Source organism: Sphaerodactylus townsendi, linkage group LG12 (assembly GCF_021028975.2).
Source record: "Sphaerodactylus townsendi isolate TG3544 linkage group LG12, MPM_Stown_v2.3, whole genome shotgun sequence".
Taxonomy (NCBI): domain Eukaryota; kingdom Metazoa; phylum Chordata; class Lepidosauria; order Squamata; family Sphaerodactylidae; genus Sphaerodactylus; species Sphaerodactylus townsendi.
This window is the reverse complement of record NC_059436.1, coordinates 33,856,992-33,872,857: the sequence shown is the minus strand read 5'-3', so window position 1 is coordinate 33,872,857 and position 15,866 is coordinate 33,856,992. Positions and strand designations below refer to the sequence as shown.

Genomic DNA, 15,866 nt, shown 5'->3' with positions numbered 1-15,866 from the left:
TGTGGGTGTTTTTTAAAATACACCCCATGTACTGGCTTTGAGAAGGGAGTGCACAGGAATGCAAAGCAGGAGTAGGGCCATGCCCAGATCTGTCCTGAATTGTATCGTTTGCAGTTTTTCTTCTTGTGCGTTTGCTTTTTTACTGGTTATTCCCGGCCCCCAAATAATCCAGGCTGCTTATTCTAAAACCAAGCGTCTACGGCTTAGTTTGACTATGCAAATTAAATATGCCAAGACCAACCCATGAGATTTGTGGGCTGTATAGAGCCTCAGGATTGGCCATGCCTGGTAGAATGCTGTAACTCAGGGGTGTCCAACTCTGGTGCCCCAGATGTTCATGGACTACAATTTCCATCAGCCCCTGCCAGCATGGGGCTGATGGGAATTGTAGTCCATGAACATCTGGGGCACCAGAGTTGGACACCCCTGCTGTAACTAAACCCATTTAACCTCTGCTTAAGCCTGTGATGCTAAAGGAAAGCCACCAGTTAGACTGAGGAAAGTGTCAACTGCAGTTAGGGGAAAATGTTAAAACATAAAAATAAGCCCTCTGGATTTGTCTAGCATAATGGTCTGTCTAGTCCCGTGGTGGCGAACCTTTGGCACTCCAGATGTTATGGACTACAATTCCCATCAGCCCCTTCTCTGGAGTGCCAAAGGTTCGCCACTACTGGTCTAGTCCAATATCTTGTTTTACACAGTGACCAATCAGCTGCCCTGGTTGACCAACAAACATAGCATAGAAACCAAGGCCGTTCTGTGATGTTGCCTCCTGGCATTGGTATCCAGAGCTTTCCTGATTCTGAATGTGGAGGTTCCCTTTAGTCACCATGGCTAGTAACCATTGATGGACTTCTCATCCATCAATCTCATCCATAAATCTGTTTCCCATAAAGTCTCATGAGCCTCTCCCTTTTAAAGCCATCTGTTCTAGTGGCCTGCACTACTTATGCTTGACAATCCTGGACTCCAGTGGGCCGTTGCAACCCTTGGGCAGCTGGCTTGGATGCCTTAAGGGATCACAGAGAACTCACTTTGCTCTTGCCAGCCACCATTCAGTATCAGTTTGATCTCTCCAGGCCAAGGGTGGCCTAAATTTTAAAATACCCAGACACAAGCCAAATGTAGTGTCCCCTGCAATATTAACCGGTTCTGCAGGGATCACTCAGCTGAGACCCAGCCAGCAGTGCCAAGGTTGGGCACCATCTTACCCATTGCCTCCAACCGCCAGCAAGGTGGAAGGAGACATCCATCGAGCTGACATTGATCCCTGCTGGCACTGAAGGTTCTGAGCAAAATCGTCCCTGCAGTGCTGGCAGAGCTGTTGGAACTTGACTCTGCCTGCTCCTGAGTGCTCTGGGGCTATGCCCCACTGAGAACGTTCTCCGCAAGTTAAATAGCCAGTTTGTTTTTGATCTCTGCAAGTAGTGACATGTAAGAGGGTGGAAAGCAGCCCATGCACAGGAGAGGCTTGAGTTGTGGTTTGGCTTTCTTGCATTGCCTCCTGGGAAGGTGGAGGGTTTCCCAATGGAGAACAGGAATCAGCAGACAAGTGTACATGACTTCTTGTGTGAATTCCAGAGTGCCACACTCACTTGCCCACACCATCGGCTTCTGCAAAGGGGGTCTCCTCCAGATATCTTTGTGTTCTTGCCAGCAGTGATTGGCCGTCTGAAGTCCATTCTAGTCCTCCTAGGAAACCACTCTCAGCTCCTTCATTTTGATTTCCACCCAAGGCTTACCCAAGGAACCAAGAATAGGTTTCAAAGTTCTTGTCATTCCTCTTGATTATAGTCCTAAATACATAAGCAAAAAAACAAAGCCTGTAATTGTTCCTGGCACGGCGTTTCCTCAGCTACCCACTAGTTTGAATCTGAATCATGAAAAGGCTGCGCTGATTCTATCTTGCCTCATCACCTCCCTGTGGAGCAATGGGTCCAGGAAGCCAAAATTGCCACCGGCCCAGAATAGCTGGGGAGTTCTCACACAGGATGGCTGTGCGTTTGATTTGGGAAGGTGTCTTCCCCTGTTTGTCAGAAAGCAGTGGTTTATAAGGCCCTTATTGGTCATCTCTGAGATGGAGGGACGCACCCTCAGTGTCCAGGGATGGGGCTGCCTCCTAGCACCCAGCAGCCCTCCTCACACGCATCCCTTTTGCAAACGCCTGCCCAGGGACCACAGGACACCCTGCAACTGGCAACCCCACCCCAGACTTACCAATAAACACAGGGACCTCTTGGAAGCCAGAAGAAGCTGCAGGGAGATAGCAGGAATGCTTGGGCAATAGGAGACGACCTCAGCATTTCTTCAGAGCAGGGCGGGGCCGACACAGCCCACACCAGGCTGCAATCAGACGACCTCAGCATTTTCCCCAGAGTAAGGCCCGGCCCACGCAGCAATCGAGAGAAGGCCAAGATTACTGGGAAGCCAATCCCAAGTCGGCAGGGCTTGATAGACCTTCCGGCCACTAATATTCAAGACCAGGGCCACTAATATTCAAGATCAGGGAGATCCAAGGGGGACAGGGAGGAACCCTTTTGAAGAAGAATGAAGGAGGAAACAGGGGGTGCACATTGGTGGTTGGTATGGGAGACATGAAAGGGAAGGAGAAGTCTGTAGTTGCTTGAAGCTGAATAAAGGCATTCCGATCAAAAGAATCCTGTGGTCTCCATCTTATGTTGTCTCGCTGATTGGATGCGAGGGTCTGAGTCGGCCCTGCAAGGATGGTGGAGGGGGTTAACGCGCTGGTTGTTCCACAGAAGGTTCTGTTCTGTGCCAACAAGGCAACCTCCTTTTTCAGTTTAAATTCTGAAAAGTTGAAAGGCCCACTCACCCCTCTGAAGTGTCATTCTTCAGTTTCATGGGTATTTTGTCTGCGGTCTTATCAGCACTTTTCCCCCCCATCCTGTTCCCATTTCATAGAGGCTTGGATAATTTTTGTTGGCATCCGAACTGCATTCCATCCTGTCAAGCTGAACATCAACCCAGGCTTTAGCCCTGCGTGGGAAATAAGCAGGCAGATAAAAATAGCTATTAATGCCACTTTCATACTCTTAAACTCAGAAACAAATGTCCTTGTTCTTGAAAAGGCGGAGGCAGTAAATACATTGTGCCCCTTGATGTGGCAGGCTGGCACGTTTGTGCCCATTCATAAGGATTGTCTTGCCAGATCAGGCCAAAGGTGCATCTAGGCCAGCTTCCTGTTTCCCACAGTGACTCTGTGAAAGCCTCAAGTGAGGCCTGAAGGCAACAGCCTCCCCCACTATTTCCCCTACAAGAAAATGATGCTCAGATACATGGAGGTTCTATTTAGCTGTCATGCTCAATAGCTGACGATGATCCCATTGTCTATGATTTATTCCAATTCCCTTTTGAAACGATCCACACAAGTGCCTGTCACAACACTTTATGGCTCCAACTTCCCACAAGTGTGGATAAAAATGGAGGCAAGACACATTTGTATCTCTGCAGGGCTTACAGGGGTAGAACAATATAGTCACTGATATAGTCAACAATATAGTCACTGATATGACTACACTGTGGCTTATTCATATTTCACCTTTTTCCTTCGTTTTGCTTTTCTCCCTGAACCTACCCACAAATTGAAATTGAAAGTCTTGTCCAGCAGAAACTGCAGAGTATTCTTAAAATGAGAAGAAAAATATAAGTTCATTATGCGAAGTAGTACTTTATGTTGTCTGACATTACCAAATGCCATCAGTTTCACTAAGCAGCCCAGAGAAAGGGAGAAAATGTTCCTCCTTCCGCACAGTTTATAATTTTAATGAACCTCTATCGTGTCCTCCCTTGGCTGTCTTTTTCACTGGAAAGCGACCGCCACTCCTTGATTATTTCAGGTGGTCTTGCGTTATTAATAAAAAGAATGTATATTGACTTGGGTATGTGTTTTGACTGTTTTCATCATTTTTTGTCCAGCATTAAAATCCACGGCATGCACAAAATATAATCTACTCCTTCAGCATTTTGTAGTTCTCTTGTTTCTTACAAAGCTGTGTTTGCATCTCTGTGTTGGACTCTTCCGTAGAGAGGTGCTCATACCTGCCCAACTGGTTGGTGCACTAGAAATTCCTTGCCCTGAAGGTACGAAAAGCCCCACACCCTCCCCATAGGTTAAGTTCCAAGATCTCCAACTCCCTTTATCTCACCTGCTCAGGGAAGGAGAGGGAGACAGAAAAGGGAGGAATCTGAGACATCGTCTACTTCAGGTTACCTTTTCTCTTTATCCAAGCATGAGAATATCTGGACAAAGGGGGAAAAGCTGTGTCTGGATCTACATATGCAATTGAACATGGTGCTAGAATCCTGAGAGGTAGATGGTTGGCATGGTTTTTGGATCCTCTCATACATGAGCAGTAAACTCCCCCCCCCAAAAAGCACATGCAAACCGTTCATCATGAATTTCCTAAAAAGTATTATTCTTTTGGTGTATAGGGGGTGGGCATGCAGAATTTTATTTTTATTTATGTATATATATTATTTGGAATTTTCTTTACACCCCCCTTTTCCCCCAAAGGAGACTTAAAGTGGTTTACAATATTCGTAACCCTGTGAAATGTGATATGCTGCAAGAGAGTGGCTGGCCCATTTACCCAGCAAGCAAAAGTGGGAATTCAAACCAGGGTCTCTCAGATCATAGTACGAAACTGTAACTAGTACACTGTGCTGGCAATAAGCTAAAGCTAACCTTAGCAAGGGGAAATATTTGTGAACACTCGACCTTCTAATACGTTTATTGACCCTTATCGAAAGCATACCCGTTCAATATATACTTATTCTGTGAGACTGCCACACTTCTGTAAATGAATGAGAAAATAAGTTACGTCAATATGTCCAGGCTGACTAATTGTGTAAAGGTCAACAAAGAGAGATGACATTGTAAGAGATTCCCTTCCAAGTTTGTCATGCTTCATTACTTATTGGGAAAGCAGGGCCCATTCATTTTCTATTGTGACTGCTTTGTTGACTTTGCGGTGACAAAGTTATACCACGTCACATCTATTTATATCTTGGATTCTTGTTTGCATGGTGGAGTATGTTCAAATTTTAAAAGATTTATAAATTCTCAAGTATTTTTGAAATCTTTCTTGCAAGAAAAACTAAATTTTCTGGGAGGCCGAGAATTTTGTTCCCTGATAGCCTGGGGGGTTGTGTGTGGGTGTGTTTGTGTTTACTGTGCAGGAAGTTCTTTTGTTTTGCTTATTGTATAAGAGGGTATTTGTTTTTATTGTTAAAGTATCTATAGCTTGTTTTTCTTTAGACAAGCCAAGCTCTAGTATCGAATCCCTTCTCAAGCATTCTGAAGTGAGACATTTTGTTCTATGGCTCTGGTGTCTGTTATCTATCCTAGAAGAAGTATAAGCACACCTCATTTTTTCTCTGTTGTTGAAAGTACATTTTTGACCACATGCTCTGTGATAGCAAAATCATATTATAACCTCTTCTGGATCTTAACCTTGAGACCATGAAGTGTGTGTGTGTGTAAGTTTGATTTGTTGTGTAACACATGGCACAGTAAGAGACCATCTGTAAGATTTGCTAGACATTTTATTCACAATCTTCCTGGCAGTCTTGCAGATTAATTTAATTTAAGGCACTGCAGGGATTTCTGCCTTCTGAAGAGAACTGCATTTTGTGGATGGTTTTATTTAAAAGTTTTCAGCTCCAGCCTGGAAGTTATGTTGCCTGAACTGATGCCAGGAGTCCATGAGCCCAAGGGCCGGATAGCGTGATGTAGTAGTTAGAGCTCTAGACTAGGGCTAGATGGGCCTGGATTCAGATCCCTGCTAAGTCCTGAAGCACCCAGGACGACCCTGACACTGTTTCTCGGCCTCAGCACCTCCTACTGTTCTTGTGAGGGAGAAAGAAGCCTTATAAACCATCCAGAGTTTGAAGGAAGGTGGGATTAAAATGTGATATGTAGATAGGCAGGTGTTAGGCTGTAGTACAGTGGCGCTGACTCTGAAGATCTGGGAGAGCTACATTTGCAATGCCATCAAGCAAAAGAGCCACGTAACTATTGTATGCCCTACACACCATCCCAAATACACACTAACAATAATGTACGATATAATCAACTCAACTCAACAACCTTTATTGGCATAATAATACAATTCTATCAACAGAGAATTCAGTCACCAAACAGGTAATGAAAATAAAATTATGAATAATATCAGTACATAAATTGAAAGCTAAAACAAGGGGGAGAGGGGGATATGATATAATCCTTTCCATTGCCAGAATGCCTCTGAGCACCTAATGTTATCTTTCCCCAACAATGGGGGTTTGTTCTGTGGACGAGCATTCTGCAGGGGTTATGCTTCATTGCCTTATCCATCTACGCAGGTTGGCCCAGCCTCAAACACAACCCCCTACATCTGCATAACCTTGATATAATCATCATGGGCAAGTTATGTTGTGTTTGAAAAATAAGAATTTTATCTTGGGCCTGATGTAATGATGAAGTTATTCCAATTGCTTAAAAAATTGTCCACTTCCCTGGAATATGGGACACGTGCCATGGGAAAAGTCCTCAGAAGAGCCACATTTGGCATATCACATCTGGCTCAAGCCACTGAGTATGTCGAAGGCTTTCACAGCCAGATTCAACTGGTTCTGGTGGGTTTCCCGGGCTGTGTGTGATCACACAGCCCAGAAAACCCACTAGAACCACTGAGTAAGTGTCACTGCTGGGTGACATCAGGCAAGGAGGCAGCAGAAGCTCTTCCTGGCCTCTCATGGCAACATGTTGTCTGTCCGTCACGTTTTCATCCTCCCCTTCCTCCAGAGAGCCCCGGACAGGATGCATGGCCATCCCATTATACTTGTGTCGATCCTGTGAAGTACTTTGATTAACAAAGCTGGTTACCAGTCCAAGGTCACGCAGCTAGTTTCCTGGCTGTGTGGGACTCTTTGAAAAGCCTCACCAGCCATGGTCTGACACTGTAGCCACTATACCACACAACCTCTCAGCAGCCCATCTTGCTGGGGCCTAATCTGCAGGGCTCCAGTTTGGATTCCACATGACACCAAACGACCAGCGGATATTCTTGTCTGCTTTTCAGCGACCTGTCTTCCTGCTGAAATAGTTTATCGCAACGCTGTGTGAGACATGCGCCCTGAGCAAGCGCTCGAAACGAAAGCGTTTCTTGTCATCCCGAGGAGGCCATTGCTAAACAATGGCTCGAGGTATGGGCTGGATGCATCTTGCCGCTGCTGGATGCTCTTTGATCTCCTAGGTTACCTTAATAAGCAGCAAAAAAGCCATCCATCAAGGGTGAACTTTCTCTGGAAGTCAGCAAGAAGGATGGATGTGTCAAGAAGGAGTTGGGTGATTGATTTACTGGAAAAGTATGTTGCCTTCGGGGAGTGGATATTTCTGAGCTTGGAAAGGGCCTTTTCCCTCACAGTAATTATGCAAGATTGCGGCTGGGGAAGATCTGTGGCTCAACAACAGGGCACCTGCCTAGCATGTAGAAGGCCGCTGGTTCATTCCCAGTAAAAATGGGTCTCAAATTCAGGCTCTTGAGGGAGAGCCACTGCCAGTCAGTGTAAGTAATGCTGGTCTGGGTGCCATAAAGCTTTATATAAGACAGCTTCTGACACGTAGCTCAATAGTACAGCCTTTTATGCAGGTGGTCCTCAGTTCAAATCCTGAAAGGTGGCAGGCGTCCACAGCACAAGCCCTCGGATGATGGAATTTGGATATGAACTTTGGTAGTTGCGTGTTTTCTGCACTCGCAAATAGGTCCACTTCTGGAGGACAGAAGGGGTTCACTATCAGCTGGAAGACCTCTTGGTTCAGAGACCACTCTGCCTCGAGAATCTCCTTCCTGCTCAACCAGTCCATCCGGATATTCATCTTGTCCTGGATGTGCTCAGATGGACTGGAGATGTTTGTCCGCCCAAGTGAGGATCCTGGAGGCTTCTCGGTGGAGCTGAGATGACTGTGATCCCCCTGATGATTGATGTAGATCTTGACCAGTATGTTGTCTGTGCGGATGAGGACATGGCACTGGTTGATGAGTGGTTTGAATTGTCTGAGGGCGAGAAGTATTGCATGAGTCTCCAGTAAGTGGATGGGCAGAAGAGTCTCGTTCTCTGACCACGTACCCAGTCAAGGTGGCCTCCGCCTCCAGGAGAAAGACCTTGCTCAGCAGAAGATCCTTCCAAACCTGTGCCCTGCAGCCTCCCAGCCTATTGGACCACATTACCATGTCTCAGATTAGAGTTTGTTGGGAAAGACCTTTCCCTGCCTGGAAGCCTTACACAGAGTTTTTTTTAAAAAAGGAAATGGCCAGAAAAGGCATACTAAGATGGCCCAGGGACCTGACTTGTACTGGAAGACCCAGGTTCAAATCTCTACTCAGCCACAAAGTCATTAGTGGATATGGACCAGTTGTTCTCCCAACCTACCTGATAACACAATTGTAAGAATAAAATGAGATGATTCCTATGTATATAACCCTGAGATGATTCCTATGAGAAAGGATGGGGTTTGATTGTTAATAGTAATCTCCATACTGTGGCTGTAGGTGGGGCCAAAGCTGGGAGGACAGTGGCTGTCCTGGGTCTGTCTAGTGAGTTGGTGCCAAGGACTTCCTAGTTCACATCTCTGACTGTTCCTGCTCTTTTAAGAGTAGGATGAACTGAAGCATGGATGAAGCAGGATGAACTTTGTGTACACCCAGAGCGCTGGTCTTTAACACATTTATAGACATTTTGAGAGAATCCATAATGCACAGAATGACACATGAACCAGTTTGAACACCTTAAAGCAAACACTGAATTCTGGTCTTCACATCAGCTCCTTTACAATTCAGATTCCTCTGGCAGGCCACCCTCTTTTTTGGAGAAGATTGCAGTCTCATCGTGTCCATGGTCCTTACCGTCCATGTATGCTTTCCAGACTTGAGCTTCTCTGTTTGCAGGAGAGACAGGGGCGAGGCTTCAGCTTGGAAATCTACAAAGGAAAGGCTGTGAGCCCCGTTACAGGCCTGGAATCATCCCTCCAGTTGGCTGGAGCACACCATCGAGCTTTGTAATCTGCTCGGCTCAGCATCTGTACTTTCCAGTTACAGTGGCACGTATGTGCCTTACAGACACAGGCTAAACTCTGGCTATGAAATGGGTGGCTGCCAGGGAGATTGCATGAAGGCAGTCCTTTCTGGAGATTGACAGGCATTTTATTAGGGTAGCTGAAATCTGGAAAGTGCAGGTGCTGAGAGAGGATCGGTCTTTTGCTATCGTAGCTGATACCCACTGGTAGTCTCTCCTGTTTCTGAAGCCATCTCAGTTAGTGGCATTACTACATCATATGTGGGTGCATTCTCCAAGGTAGGCTGTAATTTTAAGAATACTTGCCTGGAAATCAACCCCGGTGAATAAACAGGACTTGCTTTTAAATAAACATTTGTAGGATTTTACTGTTAGCCAATGTAATCCCTTTAATCATCACTTTGAAAAAAAAGGTCCTTCAGGCTTGCCCTGTGTTAATTTCACAGAAAGCCATTAAAAATCACACGCCCAGTGGCATTTTGAGTTTTCACAGTTGTGTAAGATGTATAAAAATGCAACTGAGCTTGTTGCTAGTGTAGAAAAATCTCAGCAGATTAAACAAACACATGGTGGATGTGACTCAAGACCAGAGTTTTTTGGGGAAATGTAGTATAAACAATTCAGTTAATTAAACAAGACATCCAGTAAGTGTGCTGTTATGATTTTGGATGCCCACAATGAAACAGAGTTAACCTCTTTAAGCCCGTTAACTTTAATAGAAAGCTACAAGTTGGTTTTGGAGTACGCTGTGCAAGATGTTATTAATTGGTTTGACTCTTCTTGCTGATGGTAAATATTCATATTGCTTCAAGATGATGTTCCTCGGCTCCCTTTTTAATTAAACTTCATTGTGTCTCTTCAGCTCTCCTTCATTCTGTCTTAAAAGCAGCAGAAATGTCTAAAAGTGACGTGCCTCTAATAGAGGAAGAATTCAGAGAAGGCTAGAGTTCTTTCAAAGTTGAATTCCTTTTATTAATTTTGATAAGCAGATATACAGTGCAAGACTAGGGTTTTTTCCCTTAGGCATGATATTTGCAAGCAGGTTTACCTGCAGTAAAAACAATTCTAGAGTTTATGACTTTTTTTTCATTCAAGGCACTTTCCTGCAAAAGAGAACTTTTTTAGAGTCTCTTGACAGCTTCTGTGGATTGTTCATTTTAGCGGCAGAAATTTCTTTGAGATGTTATTTATGAAATTCCAGCTGGTTTTTTAACGGTTTTTGCAAAGCTCTGTGCAATTTGTATGATGTTTATATAATAATATTATAATCCCCATCTTGGAAATTGTCTTTTTTCGCTGCTACTGCACATTTGCCTTGAGCTGTCCACTGCAGCACCTAAGACCTCAGTCCTGGTCAGTCATCCCCAGTGCAAACTCACATCAAAGTTCTATGGAAAGTTTTGGGGATGGGTGGGGGGTTCTTTGGCATAATTCACTTTACACTTCCTTTGACCCACAGTTAGTCTGCAGTTCATTTACCCAGTTTGGGTTTTGTGTTCTCAGGATTTCACCCTCCTGAGCACCCTCTACAATCTTGGCTTCCTCATTAATCACCCCAGACTTTAGATTGCCACTTAAGCACCTCCCAGCGGAAGCAGCAGCAGGGACGCCTGTGGATTAATGTGCTGCGTGCTGTGGCTTCCACTCCAAGCGAGCCTCCTCCGCAGCGATGCTCACTCACAAGCGTAGCGATGTTGACATTTACGGCAGGTGTGGCTCCCTCACCCAGCTACAGGGCAGCCAATCGGCAGCCTTAGGAACCAAGCTCGGTGCTCACAATGCGTGTGCCTTTGCGAGTCTGGCAGTGTGAGAGGGAAGCAAGCGGTGCAAAAGGCTGGAATAGGCAGGACAAGGAGGGGGAAGCCGGGTGGTAGCGGAGAAGGGGGCTGGGATGCTGCCGTGTGTGTGTTGGGGTTTTTTTCCCTTTCAAAAAGCAGCCTTTCTGCATGGAGAGATCCATCTTGTGTGAGTTCTGCTGCCGCAGCAGATGTTCTCTGGCAGGGCACAGCTGAGAGGCATTGCCCAGGCTGACCTTCCCTTTTGGATAAGGCCTGAGGAGGGGCAAGGGAGGGGGAATCTCTTTATTTGTGAGTGGAAGAGGAAGGAGGGGAGTCCAGAAAAGCTTAACCCTTGCCTTGGCCCTGCTCCCCAAATCATGACGTTTTCTCTGGTTCATCCTTACCTCTCCTTTTCAATTTTGTGTTTCCATCTCTTCAAATGTAGACTGGCCTCCTCAGGGCAAAGACATTTCTCTATTTTTGCCTGTGCTTCAAAGTGCCATAAACACAGTCTGCAGGAATACTGTTTAATTGGCTTTGCATAACAGTGCAGCGAATGACTGCTTCTCCAAGGTTCTCTGGACCAGGGCAAGGCAAGTCTTCACTGCCCCAAGGGAAGCAGGGATTATAGCTTGTCACCCTGTGGGCTCCAGACTGCCAAAGACAGCGAGTTTGGCTTCACCCAAAAGGAAGGGGTAAGGCCATTATGAAGTTGGGGCTCTTTCACACATGCAGAATAATGTACTTTCAATCCACTTTCAATGCACTTTGCAGCTCGATTTTACTGTGCGAAATAGCAAAATCCACATACAAACAATTGTGAAAGTGGATTGTAGGTGAATTTTTGACTGTAGTTATGCAAAGATGAATGCTGAAGAGAAAGAGGTACAGGGAGTTATTTTGTGTGTGCATGTGGATGCGGGAGAGGTATTATTGAAACAGTAACCCAGTATAGCAAACCTCACACATACACAAATCAGTTCGGAAGAGCTGTGACTAGCCCAAGGTCACCCAGCAGGAATGTAGGAGTGTGGAAACACATCTGGTTCACCAGATAAGCCTCTGCCACTCGGGTGGAGGAGTGGGGAATCAAACCCGGTTCTCCAGATTAGAATCCACCTGCTCTTAACCACTACACCATGCTGGCTCTCCCTTATAGCATAGATGCCCCTTTTCAACTACTGTACACTAAAGAAAAAACTCTAATTTTGTAGATTGCCATTTCTGACACTCAGACTGTAGTAAAAAGATGGCCTGTTTTGGGTCCAAGCAAGGAGCAAGGGTGAAATATGATGGCTGTGTGTGAATCAGCCATGCCTGTGCTTCATATTTTCACCAGTGAATTTGTTTGCAACCAATTGCTGTCTTGGGTATTTGTTGTTTTAAGTAGTCCAGAGACCACAACAATGCCCATTCTTTCTCCATGTCATTGTTGCCTGGACTAATCATTATTCCCATCTTTGTCCTGAGCCACTAGGCGGGCCAGGCATTCTGGAGCAAGTTTCCTTTCCTCGCCCATTGAAGGAAAAGGATCTCAGAGTGCCCTTCTGCCTCCACCCACCCCCATTGCCTTGAGATGCAAATTTCAGTTGAATTATATTGGTAGATCTCATTCTGAGCAAGAGCTGCACGTACCCTATGGAATCTTATTTCAGAAAATTCAAGGCGCTAGAGCAGGGGTGTCCGGCACTAGCACCCCAATGTTCATATACTACAATTCCCATCAGTCCCTGCCAGCATGGCCAATTGGCCAATGCCAATTGTTCAAAATGCCAATTGGCCATGCTGGCAGGGACTGATGGGAATCGTAGTCCATGAACATCTGGGGTGCCAGAGTTGGACACCCCTGAGCTAGAGATTCTGAACAATAATTTCAGATGAGAGTGATTCTGAATATGTTCTGACTGCCAGGCAGTCTCACCCTTGCACTCCAAAAGATGAATAAGAGATAAAGATAAAGAGGGGCATGAAAGAGGTATATGAAATGATGGCTAGGGTGGGAAGGATTTTCTCACATAATACTAGGACTTGAGATCACCCCTCAAAGCTGACTGGCAAGAGGTGTACGGGAGACGAAAGGAACAATTAACTTTGTGGAATTTGCTGTCACAAGGTGCAAAAGCAGGTTTTTAAAAAGGATTAGACACCTTCATGAAGTTCAGGTCAACTAATAGCTGTTAATCAGGACAATTGCTCCAAGCCTCCCTGTTCAGAAAAATGACACTTTTATGCATCAGATGGTGGAGACATACAATAATAGAAGACGGCCGCCTTGCCTGTGAATTTCCCATATGCAGCTAATTGGTCACTGTTGGGAATGGGATACTTTATTAGATAGACCTGATAATCTGGTGGAATGGTTCCTGCAGGTTTAATTGTCCTGAACGTTTGGGTTTAAAAGGGAAGGGGTTGGCACTGGTTCTGCCATTCGTACCCATCCATTAACTGTGGTTTGCTGATGGATATATGAAGCTGTCTCAGGCTAAGTCAGACCATTGGTTTATTTTATTTTATTTTATTACATTTCTAGGCCATCCTTCCCTTTATGGGCTCAAGGCAACTTACAACATATAAAATCCCAATTTAAAATTATACAATGTATAAAATCACAGTTTGAAATTATACATCATATAAAATCACAATTTAAAATTATGACAGTGCCCCAAATGGTGATAATACAGTTTGCAATAAGAAGAGTTTGGATTTATAGCCCCCACTTTCTCTCTAATCTGCAGTCTAATCTGGAAGTGATTGTTGCATGAACCACTGTAGCTTGATCAGTCTGGAATGCCAGTCTAGGATGCCAACAATCTTGCCTGGCAAAGATGGTAGAAAGCCTGGCAGGCTACTTGAGTTACTTGAGCCTCCATAGTTAGGGAAACACCAAGTATCACCCCCAGCCTCTTGATGGTTGGCGTACGTATTGATTGTGTGCCAAGCTGATAATTGGCGCACTTCATCCCATCTGTGCTGACCCAGCCACAGGACTTCCATCTTAGATGGATTTAACTTCAGTTGGCTCTGTTATAACCATTTCCTCACAGCCTCCAAACATTTGGCCTGAACATCTGGGGTGGTTTCTGGATGACAGTCCATCAACAGAAATAGTTGGGTGTCACTAGCATAGTGATAACACCCAAGCCTGAAACTCCAGGTTAACCTAACAAGAGGGTGCATATCGATGTTAAACAACATTGGAGACAGAATTGCCCCTTGGGGGACTCTGCATGCCAACAAATGGCATGCAAAGACTCTGTCTGATTGCTACTTTCTGTCTTCCCTGACCCTGGAGAAATTAGCACAGTCTCTATAAGACTGTCCCATGGATCCCAGCATCAGTGAGGTGGTGGATCAAGATGTCATGTTTGACCAGGTTGAATATTGCCATCAGGTCCAACACCAACAGCAGTGCTGACCCACCTGGGTCCAGGTGTCTCCAAAGATCTGGTTTAGTATTCTCTCCTCTGACCAGGATCAGCTTCCCAGGGCTTCAGGCAAAGAAAGATCTTTCCCAGTGCCTGATATTTTTGCTGCAGATTTTGAGACTTGAACCTGGGACCTTCTGCATGCAAAGCAGGAGCTTAATCACTGAGGCACAGCCCTGGAGCGGAGGTGCATTAAGCATCATCAGTCCTGATGTCTGCTCACTAGCCAACTTAACCTCCCAAATTGACTTGCATTGTCTGTGACCTACCAACTGAAACCAGTCACATATGGCTACCAGAGGCTAGAAAATCTCTTCAGTTTGCTCTTCCTCTTGAGTGTAAAAAACCCTGAATATTTGGGGCTGGTTGTGAGTGTGAATAAGCATTTTCTAGGCTCCCAAGATGTGACTAATGATGATAACTCTTCTGGGTTGGCATTCAGTCTGTTCTGTTTTCAAGGGCTATTAAAAACGTATGCATTGAACTGTGTGAACAGAAGCTCACAACATGGAACTGATTGCAAAGGTGACTTCTCTGAGAAGAGTCCTTGTCTGATATCTGTCATCGTCTCCTTCCTTCTCTAGATCCCATCTAATGCCGAGGCTGAAGGAATCACGCTCCCACGAGTCACTGCTCAGTCCCAGTAGCGCGGTGGAGGCCCTTGATCTCAGCATGGAAGAGGAGGTAGTCATTAAGCCGGTGCACAGCAGCATCCTGGGGCAAGACTACTGCTTTGAGGTAAGCTACCTGTATCAGTTGCTGGGGGTTTCTTCTCGTGGGGTGGGTGAGTTAGGTTGGAGGGAGTATCCACAAACAAAGTCATCCATGTCATAACTCAGAAAGATCTCTCAACTACTTTTTATGTATTCACAGGGCTTGTATTTTGCCTTTCTATTCCCAAATATCCCCCAAACACAGTTTACAAAAAAATGTATTTTGACATGTCTCCTCCCATCCTCCTCATCAAAGCTAAAGCTTAAGGAGCCTTCCTCTGAGTGAAATGGAGCTCTTCTTCCTTCTGTTGGGGGAGGCTCCTTAGGCGGAAAGAAGACTTGGCAGGCTAAAGTGGTAGGGTACACATCCAGTATAAAAATGCAACAATATAAATTCCAAAACATTGGTCCAGTAAAACAAATGATGGCCGAGACAGGCACTTAATACCAATTTTCAACACAGTCTGTTTGCCATTGCATTAAAACAGGCATTAAAAATAGCCTGCAACAAAGAGCAATAAAAACAGTAGTAGGCAAGAATCTAAAACAGCCAAGTGGCGAAAAATCCACTTTCAGAGGATCTGTGGAACGAGCAAGCAGGCCCAGAGTCCAAGAATGATGCCAATTGAACTTCCTGTGGCAGGGAATTCCGCAGCCCGGAGGCCGCAGCCAAACAGCTCCCCAAAATGAAAATAATCCTCAGCAGGAAGGCTGGTAGGCAAGTGGTGGAGGGACATAACAAGGTCGAGCTCTACAGTAGAATTGCAGGGTTTCTTGCCTTCTGTGAAACTGTGGGCTGGTTCCTGGCTGTCCTTAATTCTTTTGAGGCCCCCCCATCTCAATAGCATTAAGCAAGGGGGAAATCACTTCCCAGT

General features: G+C 45.3%; 1 protein-coding gene across 10 annotated transcripts in view; it reads left to right on the top strand.

The window, feature by feature from the left end:
• The window catches only part of LOC125441413 (DAB2 interacting protein), a 272,204-nt gene that overhangs the window by 208,606 nt on the left and 47,732 nt on the right, over positions 1–15,866 (top strand). For all 10 annotated transcript variants that reach the window (XR_007245857.1, XM_048511940.1, XM_048511939.1 and 7 more), the window contains one exon: positions 14,863–15,016. Coding sequence is in view for 9 of the 10 variants with exons in the window: in XM_048511940.1 (XP_048367897.1) it covers positions 14,863–15,016 (154 nt within the window). In the remaining variant the exon portion in view is untranslated. The remainder of the gene's footprint in view (positions 1–14,862; positions 15,017–15,866) is intronic.